Source organism: Anabas testudineus, chromosome 17 (genome assembly GCF_900324465.2).
Source record: "Anabas testudineus chromosome 17, fAnaTes1.2, whole genome shotgun sequence".
Lineage (NCBI taxonomy): Eukaryota > Metazoa > Chordata > Actinopteri > Anabantiformes > Anabantidae > Anabas > Anabas testudineus.
Genome location: NC_046626.1, coordinates 16148336 through 16163750, shown reverse-complemented (window position 1 = coordinate 16163750; position 15415 = coordinate 16148336). Strand labels below are relative to the sequence as shown.

General features: G+C 38.1%; 2 protein-coding genes across 2 annotated transcripts; one reads left to right on the top strand and one right to left on the bottom strand.

The window, feature by feature from the left end:
• Nucleotides 1–5236: 5236 nt before the first annotated feature.
• On the top strand, nucleotides 5237–7462 carry ccl25a (chemokine (C-C motif) ligand 25a). The gene is made up of 5 exons (XM_026373761.1): nucleotides 5237–5345; nucleotides 5904–5989; nucleotides 6195–6309; nucleotides 6431–6548; nucleotides 6853–7462. Exons 2-5 carry the CDS (start codon nucleotides 5926–5928, stop codon nucleotides 6877–6879), a joined length of 324 nt encoding a protein of 107 aa, XP_026229546.1. The 5' UTR covers nucleotides 5237–5345; nucleotides 5904–5925; the 3' UTR covers nucleotides 6880–7462.
• A 3109-nt stretch (nucleotides 7463–10571) lies between these two features.
• Nucleotides 10572–13124, bottom strand: LOC113172174 (serine/threonine-protein kinase NIM1). Its single transcript, XM_026375026.1, has 4 exons — nucleotides 13052–13124; nucleotides 12717–12968; nucleotides 11479–11747; nucleotides 10572–11327 (listed from the first exon to the last, which is right to left on the bottom strand). Exons 1-4 carry the CDS (start codon nucleotides 13119–13121, stop codon nucleotides 10572–10574), a joined length of 1347 nt encoding a protein of 448 aa, XP_026230811.1. The 5' UTR covers nucleotides 13122–13124.
• Nucleotides 13125–15415: the final 2291 nt, after the last annotated feature.

Below are 15415 nucleotides of genomic sequence, written 5' to 3'. Positions count from 1 at the left end.
AAAAATCAACCAAATCAAAACAAAGTCAACAACAAATACAATCTAAAACTCTTCAATATGTGTTGGTGAATGGTCTGCAGGAATGAGAAGTATTATAATTGTCTTCAGCTGACAGACTAATTTAAACATAGACTTTAATTTAGTCATTTACAGTCAGTGTTCCTTCCAAAACATTTAGTGTGTGTCATTGATGTCTAACAGACATGTTGAAGGCATTTCCTGCTTCATAAAACATAAAACAAGTCTTCTTCAAAAATGTTTTGAAACCAGAACTGTTTACACCAGATTGCAGTCTCATTCCCCCCCCTCCTCTTTTACTGGCACATTGGTATCTTTTATGGAGGCCACATTCACGATGCCGTGGATCAAACATAAAAGCATCATGGATTGTTCTTCAGTGTTTATTGGTTCCTCAGAACTGTAAACACAGAGCCACTGCTCAATCAAATCCAGGAGTTCAACTTGCTTAGATATTTCTGCACTTTACGCAAATATGCGTCTTCAGTCCAGTTTTTTTTTTCCAGCATTCGTGTCTGAAGCTGTTTTCATATGGATGTGTTTACGACTTTGTGACATCTTGTTTGTCTTTTTGCTTGTGTCATTTTTCAATATAAAGTCAATGCACTAACTTCACCCACCACCAGAGGGCAAAGAAGAGCATGTGAAGCTGGACCTGCAGTGAACCTCTATCATACACAGTTATCACACATATGTACTGTATCAGCTTGTTCAAACACTTTATACAAAAAGGGAAGTATTCAAAACCAAGATGCTAAGTATTTTTATGGCCGTACTATTACATTAAATTATTCTTTGTATCTTATGAATCACTACAGACTTTTACATTATAATAAATGGTCTGTAGGGATTTCTTTTTTTATAATCATCAAATAAGAATTAAATTTCCTTCCTTAATACAAACATGTTTACAAGGTGAACAACTTGTTCTTAACTTGTCCACTGTGGGTTTTCGTGGCTTTATTCATTCATTAAAATATCATATTATTATCCAGATATAATAGCGTAATTATATTATCATCTTGTGATGATGTCGTGCTATTGTTAATATTTGTTGTGCTCCCATAAATAGTTTCTTTGCCATAGAATAAGGAACAAAGGAAGAACTCCTTAACAATAATGTAAGAAATGTTTTTAATCACAAAGTGACCAAAAAAAAAAAAGAGTCAGAATTCTCTGGGCAAATACAGCACAATCCTAAACATAAACCAGTTGTTTGCCTTGTTAGTTCAATTAGGGCCGAGGAACACTGAACACTGAACAGAGCACATTTCAAAAGACTTTGTGTTGCACAATTGCCCAAAAGTTCAGACTTCAGACATCAAAATTTTCCTCCAGGCACAAGTCAAACAAGCCGCTGCATGTGTTTATGCTGTTCGTTTGAGGGGCCTCATCTGTCAGAGTTTGGCTTGTACTTCGAGCTTTAGCCGTTTCACTTCTTCTCTTATCCATCACATAGTAAATGTACAATGTCCACTGTGAATCAGCGAGTCAACATATTTTTATTGGTAGCAGGCCAGGAGCTTTAAGGCTCACTAATCTCAAATTATACTCCAGCTAAATGCTGGTGTATTTTGTTGTGCTTGTAAATTGCCTGTTTTACCATGTAGTTTAGCAGATTTCTAAACAGACTCTGTAATGTTGTTAAAATGGTTAAGGGGGCCTGCCTCATTATGGAATCCATCAGCGATGGGAAACATTGACTTTCTAATGTATTTTTTTAATATTTGTTCCTTTAAAGTTATGTAAGACCACCTCATTCATTATGTGTTACATAATATTATTTATTTTTTCAGGTGATTGTAACCAATACTTGAAAATAAAAACCCGGGGGAATTCACTGAGAAAAACATTGGGTAATTATGTTTTAAACATTCTTTCAGAAAACCCCCAGTTCATCTTATTTGCTGAGAGGTACTATAATTAATCTTATCTTCTGAGCAGTGTCCTCTCAAGAACACAGCTCTAAATACAGCTGGGTGGGAAATAAATTAGAATAAATTATAAACTAGCTTCGAACGACACTCACACAAGTGTCCAAATCTGCATACGATGAACAAAACTGTATGATGGCCTGGAAAACTAGTGGACTGAGGTCAACACTGTAACTATGAGTAACTAATGTTTTAAAAAAGACTTTCATCTACAACAGGTTTGACATCAGGCAAATTGAAAATGAAATGTTTCATTACATAGTCCATGGAATAGGAACTTGAACCTCTGAGAAAATTATGCATCTTTACTTTAGATCATTTAGGACCCGATGCCCCAACCTATTCTTACTTTGGTTGTTGTTGGTTTCACCTTTGACGATTATGGGATTTTCTTTGTCTGTCACTTTTTTCTCTTTTTTTTTTAGTAATGGCTAAATACTCTTGTGGGAATGAAGTTTGCTACATTCATGTCCACAAGAGTAACAATTTGATCTGGGTGATTAGGTTTTAGTAGCAGATAAGCTAAAGCGCCCTTTAACATTAATATAGATTTATTTTAATGTTTTGCACATGCTCCCATCAGGCAGGAAAGTAATCATAACATGAAAAATCACATGAGCGTCTCTGTTCATTTATGAAAACTGGAGGAAACTTAATGCCTTTTTGATCATTTTTCTCTGTGATTGCTTTTATTTTACAGGCACATGCAGTTTACAAATGGATGGTTGCAATAGAGGTAAAAGTTAAATCAGTGTCATTATTCAGTCTAGCAGCTCTGTCCTCAGCTCTATTGTAGCTTTTCTGTACTTTGTGCCAAAGTAAGGTTCCTCGCACAGTGATAAATGGCTTCTTGGAGTCTTCTTTCATATGCATGCAAAATGACAGCAACAGCAAAGGTATAAAACAACATATCATATTGTCTGAAAGGAATGCTGGAGTCAACACAGTGTATCATCCAGGTAACTTTGGCAATGAACCATAATCGTCTGTCAAATATTCAGTGCCATCAATCCATCAGGATTTTTCTAAATATGCAATCACAACCAGGAATAGAGATAATTACAGCCAAGTCTATCTTTTTTTATAGAGGTAGATTTGTCAGTGAACATTCAGATCTCTTTCATGTTTTATTGTGATCGAGCCCACACAGTTCCCAAGGAGCGTTCATAGCAAGACCAGAATTGCACAAAAAGACTGAGGCAATTTATTAATAAATGAAAGTAAACCAAATTGACACGACCTGCTTTAAAGCCTGGGTGGTAGCTCGGGGAAAACAGGAAAATTTGCAGAACCACTGCACAGTTACTACACTGAACTATTGAGTGAGTCCTGCAAGCAAAATAAATAAAAAGAGCAGGCACGTGAAATGCCTCAATAAGCTTTATCTGGGTGGATGTGAGTTCTGCTAAGAGGATATACATGAGCTGCGCTATCAGATGTCCACTCAGCCACTCAAGGACCATTAATATCTGTCACAAGGCGTTCAACAAAAATCCCTGCAAAACGCCTATTTTGAAGTACTAACAGGAAAAGCTTCGGGTTAGAAATGCGATATGGCACTTTCTCCACTTGTCGGAAAACAACAGGACAGAGGACGTTTCATCTCTGATTCTGTACTACATCAGAGTCAAGCTCTTCTGAGCGAACTTACAAGCATACCAAAGGTCAACAAGCTTTTACTGTTAAGCTAGTGGATTTCAACACATCAGCAAAAAAAGTCAGTCAGGGAATGTGGGCCTAAAAGGTAATCAGTCATCATAATCACCAGTGTTGTGACTGTATAAATCTTACATTAATGACTACAGACATTACATTGTGCAAAGTGATGGATACATGCATTCATGAATTGGCTTATGATTTCCTCTGTCACAGTGTTTCAGTCATTCCAATGTCAAGTGATGTCAAGTAGGTTAATCACATTTATCCTGAGATAGAGTCTTTATGGCCTGATAAAAGTTGTGGCGTCTGTTGGGAACTTCCACAAGCAAATAAAAGTAAATGAGCAACAACTTCATCTTTATGCTGTAAATCCGGGGTTGGAATATTCTGTTCCTTGATGGCCACCAGACTGCTTGTTTTAAAACAATCTCTGCCCACACCAGAGTAACTGGATTAGGTGTGTTCAGTCAATCGGAAGTTGGAAGGCACCAGTTCACTTTATCTCCAACACCTCAACTCTCATTCAAGTTGAAATCCTCCAGCTGATTGACTAAACACCTTTAAATCAGGTAATCAGCTGTGTATAGAGCTGGGTCTGATGACACAGGGTTCATCACTGATGTTGTGTCCATAGACAGCAATGTCAGACAGCATATAGTGTGTGGTTTGTACTATGTTTAAGGTATTTAGAACTTGTAAATTTAATACAATGTCAGCTCTGTGGGTGCATTAACAGTCATCTTTCATATTATCAAATGAAGCTTAGCAGTGATTTGACAGCAGCTTTACAGACTCAAAGTGAAGTGTTTCTGTATGTGTCATATCTTGACAAAAAAATAATAATAAAAAATTGTATCGCATTGCACAATAAAAGACTAGAACGATGCTATGTTCACTTATATTAAAAAAGAAATCATTTACACGATGCCATTATCTGAACGTTAGCACAGTTCTCCTGAAACTATATGAAGTCAATGCTTTCTGCAGGATAAATGTCAAAAAGCTGCATCTTAGCACAAAAGTTCAGTCTGTCATCCCATCAAGGATTTTCTTCCAAAGTCTTTGGAAAAGATTTGAGAACAAATTATGTAAGACTGATTTTACTGAGAACCTTCATTCAACAGTTATTATGAAAGATTTTTTCAACATGCACCTGTCAGAGTGAAGCAATGTTAAAACCTTTAAGAGTTTCATAGGCCACACTCCAATCATAACAACCTCAGGCAACATGACAATATATAAACGTTCCCTATTCCTAAATCCAAATGTAGATTTTAGAAGTTATATGTTATTCGTCAGAGCAGCATCCTCCCAAACCAATGTATGGGCAAGTCGTTTCTCGAGAAACCATATTTCATCATTGCTCAGAATTATACAGGCTGTAAAACGTCTAACTCTGTTTGTTTAACTTTAATGATAAACCAAATCCCCAGCTCTTTTACTAATGAATGTATTATCCACAGTAAGGCATATGGAGAATAAGGATTATTTGGATTCAACTCCACAAACATCTTCATAGGGCTGTCATGTATTTCAGAGTAAAAGCTTCAAAAAAGCACACGTCTGTGCAAGTTGAAAGACAGAAAGAAAAATGAGCCGAGGTGCAAAGGTGACTTGTTAATGGAAATATGATCCTTGCCTATCCTTGATCCTGAGTGCTTAAAAAGAGCGCCTCTCCTGTACATGTTGATAGACACAAGAAGGGAGCTACCAACCACATCTGGAGCATCACAGGTAAGTACATGTAATCTTCACCTGAACTAAATGTTTGTTTTACTTTTCCTCCAATTTGTCTTTTTAAGGGAAAAAAATGCGTTTGCTAATTGACACAAATAATTTGATCATTATTATCACTTTCGCAAAGGGTTTTCTATGTTTTTTGTGTTTGTTCCATTCATTAGTTGTTTAATAATCTTGGAAGACTCATTTTTATCCACACTGCAAAGAAACCATGTATAGACAACAAATACAAATGTTTCATATACTGTTTCATAAGTTCATTAAGGAGATGCAAGCAGGTGTCCTGTGTAAAGGACAGTTATTTAGAAGAAAAATAGAATTTACAGGATTTAAAAGCATCTTGCAGCTTGTTAAAAAGATTCAGTTGATACAAATACAAGTAAGAGATAGACATACCCAAAGTGAGCTGGCGTGAATGATTTCGTTTAAGGTCCAAAGTTTCAGATGTGAATAGTGAAGGCGTGGGAGGAGGCGAGGTAAAATAATCACGTAGTGATAAGACTGTTAAGAGGTAAACACCATAATTCTTTGCATTCATCTGACTTGTTTCAGAGCTGCAACAACAGACGGCACCATGCGATTCAACCTGCTGTTCTTCCTGCTGAGCCTTTCTTGTCTCTACCTTGCACTGGCACAAGGTAAGATGTTATAAAAGAAGAAGTACCTGGCTGTAGTGTGACAAATGCAGCATGCAATAGAGATCTGTGCAAAGATAAAATGAGTCAGTGAAGCTGGTTTATGGTCTTTTGACTGAAGGGCTTGAGGGTATGTTGTATGTGTATGTTAAGTATGTTATGCTGTCAGAACTGGATTTCTAACTTTACTGCTGTTCTGCTCCTTCAGTGTCCTATGAGGACTGTTGCCTGACGTATGTAAAACAACACAAAACAGTCAAAAAGCTCGCTGTTATGTACAGAGTGCAGGAGACAGATGGAGGCTGCAACATCCCTGCAATAGTGTAAGGACACACGAACAGACAACAAGAACACTACAGCAATGTTTCTCATTTTGATAAAAGTGTTGTAAGTGCAAGTATTGTTGTTACAAAAATAAATATTTAAATATTAATTATGCTTCAGTTTCACCATGAGGCGAGGGCGTCGGGTTTGTGGCGATCCCAGAGAGGAATGGGTAAAAGCACTGATGAAGAACATTGACAAAAGTAACAGTAACAGTAACAGTAACCCAAAACACAAGGTGAGTGATTACAGAGGACTACAGAGTTTTTGCACTGCAACACTGCTCAGTTCTTGTTATTTAATATATAATACATTAGTTTTTTACTGATATATTATTAAGGCATTCTGCTGCACTAGAACTGAGACAGCTGTCATTTAACCTAAAATAAAAATTCTATTTACAAATGATTTCACCACAATTAAATGTTGAAATCTCTATTATAGACAAGATTATTTCTTCTGAGTGGCCTGAGCTTATGATTATTGTTTCTTTAAAAAGAATTGTAAGCTGATTTTTAAACGAATGTCTTTGCTCTTCGCAGCATTACCGGCATCCAAAGAGAGGCTAAGATTGACAACCTGCCACGGTGGCCAATATTCATCCTGCCCTTTGCCATCTTATCATTAAGTAACAAGTGGTTTATGGCAGTCATATCGTGTCTTACTGGAAGCCATTTGAGGAGGCTGGTCAAGGAAATCTTGTAGCATTACTTTTGCTTTCACTCTCCATTAAGATACAGGTCATAAGCTTGTGTGGAATTGCAGCAGCACGTTGTGTCCAGGGTTGAACTGCTGATGCAGAGAGACCACTGCATAAACAATATAAACACCTTTAATAGCATGGCAGCACTTTTTGCCTTTTAAGATATTCAATAAGCTGTTTTTATGTAAATGGTGACAGAGAATAAATGATAACAATGATAAAATAATATCTATATTATATATTGAATGTTTCTTACGTGACATGCCAAGATAGCTTTGTATATGAACGTGTGCATGTCCAAACACAAATTGTTAAATGTAAATAATTCTCTGTAATGTGTGTCATGGGTGTGTTGATTTCTGAATGGTTTAAGCATCTGTCTTTTCTTACATTTTGTTATATATAAGTCTTTTATGCAATAATACAATAAACTTGCGTATCACATCCTGCTCAGAGTTGTTTTAGATTTATTTGGTGGTGGCATGTTTTTGTGCAACAAGAGACACAAAAGAGAGAGAGATAGAGAGAACAGGGAACACACTGAGCATCCACAACATTAAAACCACCTAGTTAATCATATGCAGCTATAACAATATTTACTTGTAAAGTGACTACAGATCGTCTAATGTCAATATTGTACGCCCTAATTCTTGCACAAGACAAGCCCTGACGCTTTCTCAATTAAACATACTAAACTAGACGTTAACTGCGCTGTGCACACCGTTCACTGTGACTAGTAGATGTGTAACTGCTCTCAGCATAAAAACCTTTGAAGGGAATTCAATAACAGTTTCTCCTGTCACTCACTGCAATAAAAGGTGGTCTGTATAGACAGGTAGGTGATCATTTGAAATTAAGTGTTTTAAAGTTAAATAAATATGTGCAGAAAGAAATCAGGCAGATGTAAAACTTTAATGTCTATCAAGGTGATGAGTAGATTTACAACCGACAGTATCTAGACTGACACGGTGCTGGATTTCCTCATTGATCGACGAGCATTACTTAATCATAGTCATTTTCATGGATATTTGCGGGAACTGCTGGGACATGCAGCTGATAAGATCTGTGAGTAATGCAGTGTTTGACTTTGAGATTGATGACTTCCACACACTGGTGTGATTTGTAGAGGCTTTGTCTTTCAAACTGCAAAGTGCTAAAAAAATGTGTCAATAGCAACATCATCAGACAACGCAGGCCCGTGCACCACAGCGTAGTGATTATCTGATGTTTGTTGAACAAAAAGCTTGAACATGTCTTCTAAATTAATGTGCACGTGAGTAACGAGTGAGCGTGATAGAATTAGTGTTGAAAAAGTTTCAAATTAGGGCAATCAGCATTAAAAAGATGAAAATCCCCCACACATGCAGGTGCAGTCTTCACGTGAAGGAGCTGCCAACTTAGCTGAAAGGCAAAAGTGATCACTGACTAATATATAGCCATTAAGAAGACATTGATGACATATATAACACTGATGGAAGCCAAAAATTCCATTAAGTATGACTGATAGATGCACCACCTTCAGGGGTCAAAGAGTAAAGTTTCAGCTCGACTTTTGGTGCTGAGCTTTTATTTCGTCTTGTTTATACCACAACAATGCTGACAAATGTGCTGCAGACTTGGTTTTTGCATGCCGGGGCAGAAAGAAATGGCATGTTGGCATCATGAGGAGAAACCTTGGCATACTTTTATTAAAGGGGAAAAAACCAAGAAAGGAAAGAATGAGACTGCAAAACAATACGTAGGAAAAACACTTAATAGTGAAACAAATGCGATCGATTACAGGAAACGGGTTCTTTGAACACATACATGAGAAAAAGGAGAAAATTAGGTTATAACATGTTTCAGTATGTGTTATAATGAGTAATAAAACCAATAAAAATCACAGTACAAAACTCATTTTACTATCGTTGAACGTCTGCCACTTTCATAATGTGAAAATGTGGAAATTTATCAGAAGTCTATACAAGTTTGATTTGAAATGTTGACGGATATGTTGGAATTATAAATCCTAGCTGGAAAGAGGAGAGTGTAGAAAGGGGAACGGAATAAGATGAAAGCAGTAGTAAAACATTGTGTGCAATGTTACATATTTATTGCCATAATAATCATTATTGTTTTACCTGACCCCAGAAAGTGTCATAACACCTGCTTTCTTCTACCATGAACAGTGGTGTATTATGTGTATAATTTATTATTACACAGCATGACAGGAATATTTTGTAGAACCATAAAAGTTGTGTGTCATTTTTATGAGGTAACATCTCCAGATAAAAAAACATCTATTATTACATAAACATACTTCAGACATTAGAAAGATCTTTGAAATTATAAGTAATCAAACTAAATATCTAGGTAATAGGACATCATTTGGAGAAAAAAGTAATTGAAACTGTCATTGACATTTAATAGCAGATAAATTACTTCTGATACACTATAGACACAGACACTACTGCTCAAATGTTTGATATTATATTGTTTATTACACAAAATTAGTCTGAATAGGAAATAAAGACAAAAAGAACAGGACATGTTGACATAGTCAGAGTTAGAAATAATGATTTTGATGGAAATGATAACTGTGTTTTTAAAACCTTTTGCTGTAATTACAGCCTGGCAGACTTTAAGCATTCTAGCTGTCAATCTCATAAGCTTTCCTTCCTCAAAGTCACTTCCAGTCTGTACAAATCTCCTGTTTTACTACCTCCAGCAGCCAGACCATCAGGCTGCCTTCGCCATGCTTGACTAGAGATATTAAGCACTGTTCCAGCATCTTATCATTTGTTCTGCGTCTCACAAATGTTCTTCTATTTGATCCGAAGACCTCAATCTTGGACACATTTGTAGACAACACCTTCTCACCTTCTTCCAGTCTTCCAGCATCCAATAAGTGTGCTCTTTTGCCCATCTCAGTCTTTTGTTTATAGTGGCCAGTCTGCCATGACGTCCAGCATCCTGAAGTCTCCTCTTCACTGTTGGTGCAGACACTGGTGTTTGACATGTACTAGTTAGTGCAGCTGCCAGTTGAGGAGCTGTGAGGCGTCTTTATCTTACACTTCACACTCTGAGATGTTTGTCTTCTTGCACAGATGTGCATCGGGGCCTCCCACTCCTTTTTTCTGTCCCTGTCCCCTGACAATGTATTTTTCTTTAGAAAACAAAGAAATCTGATGTGATCCCAAACTTTTGAGCGGTAGTGTGTATGTATGAAAATCAAAAACTCTAGTATATACTCTACTATTGATTAGCTTTCTCCTCGTTTCCAGTATAAAAATAACTTCCACATACATGCTGTTTACTGAAAGATGGGTCATTGTCAGTCCTACATAATATTTTCATGTTCAGCAAACCTAAATGCAACTCACTCCTAAAACATTTGATGTTATCTTAATAGACAAACAATTACCGTCACAGACTAAACCACTGTCTAACAGTTCATCATTTTCTAAGAAACAACTGAAAAGCTCAACCTCACGTTATTGTGTTAAGTAGATTTACTTAGAATAAAGCCTGAAAGAAGTGGATCTCCTATCTCTAATGTGTTTTGTTAAAGAACCCACTCTACATGATGACACAGACAACAGTGTGGTGTTGGTTTAGCAGGCTGTCGGAGCCGGCTCTCCCTCTCAATCTGTTCCGTGACTCCTTCACGTACGTCTGGCTGTAGCCCAGAGCTTCCACTGAACTCCTCTTCTGGAGGCGATGGAGTAAAATTCGGTAGGCTCCAGTAGCAGGGCATCTCAGGTCTAGGCTGTTGTTGAGGAGATGAACCTTGGTAATACCAAGATCCTCCAGTGCTGCCTTTACGTTTAGGTCATCTGAGCTGAGGATGTAGGTGGGATCAACTAGATGGGAGGGGGTAGGGCTACTAAAAGGGTAGGCCTGGGGGTACTCAATGCTTTTCATCCAGTTGCTGGTCATAATCTGTACCAGAGTGATGCGGTCAACAGGCACTGGCCTCAAAAGGCCCTTAATGATCTCCTGACATGATACAGATACGTAGGAGGGAATGGCATATGAGCCCTGCAGGATACAACACCTGAGTCTCCCCGTGTTAGAAGCTTTGAAAGGCATATCGGCAGTCACCATGAAGTAAAGCAATATACCCAGTGCCCAGAAATCTGCATATTGACCGATGTAACCTTTCTCTTTAAACAGTTCAGGTGCTGCATAAGGTGGCGAACCACAGAACGTGTGAAGGACATCGCTGGGGCAGCAAGACGTGCTGAAACCAAAGTCCCCTACTTTAATGCAGTATGTGCTTGTGTAGAAGATATTCTCAGCCTTCAGGTCCCTGTGGACGATATGATTATCATGCTGGAAGAAGAAAGAACAGGTAAATGTTTATATTCAGTTTCATTGCAAGTGCGATAGGAAGTTCATTAGGTGCCACGTCACATGATAAATACGGGACATCATTTAGGAACATACAGTTTATACTGCTGAGTTAAATCTATTGCTGTCTTACCATATATTTGACTGCAGACACGATTTGTGAAAACACAAGCTTGCTCTCCAGGTCCGACAGACGCCCCCTGGTGCTGATCCTGGAGAACAGCTCTCCTCCGCTGGCATACTCCATCACCAGATAGAGCCTCTTGAATGTCTCCACTACCTCATACAGGCGCACTATGTTTGGATGGGCCATCTTCTCCATGCAAGCGATTTCTGATGCCAAAAGAGCCTGTGAATGCTTGCCCAGACGCACCTTATCCAGGATTTTTACTGCCACTCTTTCTATCAGGTGAAGACAGACATGGGCAAAGGTGTGAAGCAACAAGTAATAAACTTTACCTAACCCTTTTCTCTACCTTTCCTATCATCTAATCTGTCTTTTCCTTCTTTCTTTGTCTATTATTAATTCTTGCAGAATGTTGGCTTATCACAAGCGGACGATTGAAGATTAGTTGGTGGCTGGCTGATAAGATTATTTCTCAGATATTCCAGACATCTGGAATGAGTCAGACTAGACTTACATTGTGCAATACATTACATTAAGCTGATAAAATGTTTTCCATAAGATGAGTTTGAGTGTCATTATATTGATTATAAACCTGTGTTTTTATACAGTGTATATCTTTGTGTAGTATGAAATACAGGTCAACATGATAAAGGCTTCAATCTATATTGATAAAAGCCTCAGAACATCATCACATTTTCTAGTACTGCTATTGTGATTATACTATGCCCTTTTGGTTTTTGATCCATTGTAAAACTGAATTTCTGCAACGGAGTGACTCACTCTCCGAACTGCAATAAGTTGTTGTCATGTGCTTTACGTTACCTACATGAAGTTTAATACAAAAACATCATATACAAAAAGACCAAAACCGAGAATGAAATGATCATCAAGTGTTCGTTCCTGCTGTGTCAACTGTTCTCCAAAAGCTATTAATAAGTAACACTACCAGTGTACTCACTAACCTTTGCCACAGTAGTTTATTTTGACTTGATCCCACACACGGCCTCGCTGTCAGAAATTCTCACATAGTAAAACTGATTTGTAGATAAAACAGTTTCCAAGAAATGCACAGCGTACTGCTGTTTGTGTAACCTTTGCTAAAAGCTAAAAATTAGAAAGCAATGCTCCTCTAGTTTTGTTTTATTGCATTTGCTGTAAAGACAAATATACAACACTGCTCTCTTCGCCCTAATTGCTGATGCTGTGGAATTGGGAATAGAGGGATAAAGTATCCAGCATCTCACCTTTGGTCAGGTCATGTATCCCCAATCTAACTTGGGAGAAGTTTCCAGAGCCGATCTCCCCTCTCAGCTCGTAAAACCCCACCCGCCGTCCAAATGACAGGTCATTCATCACCTTCTCTGTATGGGTCAGATCATATAAGGCCTTTTCATATGCCGTGCGCTGCATCGCTTCCTCTTCCTTTGCCTCCAGCTTTTTCCCCACTTTTGGGGACGTGAACACTTCCTGGTGTGGCGTTGTTTTCAAGTGGGCCCCTTAAATGAAAACAGAATCTAATTGGTGTTGTTGTTTTATTTACATTATTATTTACAGCGCTGTTTAGTGAAATGTTACTCACATGTTTTCCCTTTTATGTTCTTCTTGCTCCGTTCTTTGCTGATGGCATAATTCCTGTTGGTCAAATACATGATTCCACTCCCAGACACCAGAGGGTACTCTTCTGTCCTTTGTAATAGATTTTTGAAGATTTAAGAAAATAAGCGGATGGTAAATTGCCAAGAAAAAGAATTTCCACAAAACCAGAACTGAAGGAAAAAAGGTCTAAGATGCATGATGTGTATTCAGGACTATTTGTATGCATCAGTAAAAAGATGATGAGAACTGCTTGACAGATGCTGTTGCAGTAGTCTTCTTCTCCAGCCTTCTCTCTCTATGCTATAGGACTGTCTCCTGATGTATAATCCAGAACTACTGTCCTGTAATCTCAGAGTCTGGGACTCCTCCCTCCCCAGACGGACAATAGACAGGCTTTACTGGGGCTTCTTTAAACCCTAGACATGGACCTAGAGTCTGACACGGGTGTTTGAAAGGACATTGATGGGATTACCTCTTCAATGTGCATATGACCATCATTAGAATAAGGGGTCAGTGGACTGAAGTAACTCTGTTAATGTGTTTCAGTTCAGTTTCAGCTGAAACTATAATGAAGACCAACTTTATGTGCTTTTAAATGATTATCTACGTTTTCTCATTTGTTCCTGTACTTGGTGCCATCGCTGTTTACGTCAAATTCTCAGAACTCCTTGTTTTAAAATAACCAGAGGAACTGCATTATCAATACAATTTTTTTATTTTCAGATCAATCAGAGGAATAGCAGAGGTGTTCCTTTCACTGCATCTCACAAGCACACAAGCAAGAGTCTGTAATGTGTCCAGGCTACAGTAACACAGTGACCCAGACACTGACCCTGACACCAAACAAGTGCTGACCAGACAAAATTCACAGACGTCTTGATGAACTGTCTGTCACCTGTCACCCCATCAACCTCTGCTGCCTGCTAGACTGGACACAGGGATTGTTTAGCAAACATACGTAAGCTGCATGTCCATGTCGCGAATGACTCACTGTAATCCAATCACCACCTCAGTTATGTCAGCACGTGCAACGTTGAATTCAAGTCCCCTAATGAGGAAAAGCTCACTGTGCCAGGAGTAAAGGCCACATTCAGACAGGTTTTTTATGAAATAGATAGTACTTTCATAGTTTTCTGGAGATAATGTAATATTATTGTCATCATTATTCTTATTGCTAGTGAAATATCACATCTATCCAAAATGAACAATGCATTTAAAATAACATCCAGAAAGGTGGTTCTTTAGTAAATGAAGCTTTCTACTGTTTCACAAAATCCTCCTCAGAAGAATATTCTCAACCTTAATTTAACAACACTGACGCCGGGTTGTAAATATGGTCGCATATGCTCAGAACAGTAAAGAATGGGTTTATTTCAGGTTTTAAATAATGAAAATAATAGTATTTCACAAGCTATTTTACAATATTTGTGACCTTCAGTTGAGTTTTCAAACCAACTGTTGACTTTATAAAGCTTTATAAAGTTTTTTTGACATCAAACTCTATGATCTACATAATTAAATTAAGTAATTACTAAGACTGAACCTGGGTTTTAGCAGGATTATGATGAATGTCAATACGTTTTGTTGTAACTTAATGAAAGGAAACAATTGAAACTGCTGTGTCTCCTTAATCAAGGTGTCTGAGTGCTGATGACTCCCCAAACGATGATCCGTTGATCCCGGTGAAAATGAGGGGATCACATCAGCACTTCAAAGAAGTACTAACACCTTATTAAGATATGAACAGAAAATCAGTAAAAAAACATGTTAGAAGAGAGCAAAATGTCTTCCTGTCATAAAAAATAAAACACAAACACAAACTGATTGTTCAGAGGCCCATTTAGATTAAATGTTAATTAACCACCAGGTGGATTCTGGGCTTTTTTCCAAATGTTCTTGTAGAAGTGACGTAAACTTTAATGAGTCGAAAAGCGTCTGATAACACTCATCTGAGCCACAGTTGTACTTATTCTTTCCACTTTCTCTGAGAAAAAGAAACAAAGATTTGAAGGGAAGCTCTGCGAGGTCTGGCCATTTGGTGTCATGATGAATAAACACAAAGGTGCTGGAGTTTTCTGCAGGGGAGGCTCGGGGCCCCACGCTGATCCTGTTTATGTGTTTGGGCCAGGTTTTGTTTTAAGTCAGAGGTGCTAAACACCTTCCCCCTGAGATAAAAGATGATTAATGCCTTTGAATGAGCGACACTTTAATGGCTCAAGGCTACTTAAGCACTTCATTAGGATAAGCTTGGTCCCGGTCGACACACTCAAGCCACTGGGTCCTCTTGTAGCAGAAACACAGAAGCTGTAGGGATTTCCTTTGAAGTGCTTGTAAGAACGCCTTCCCA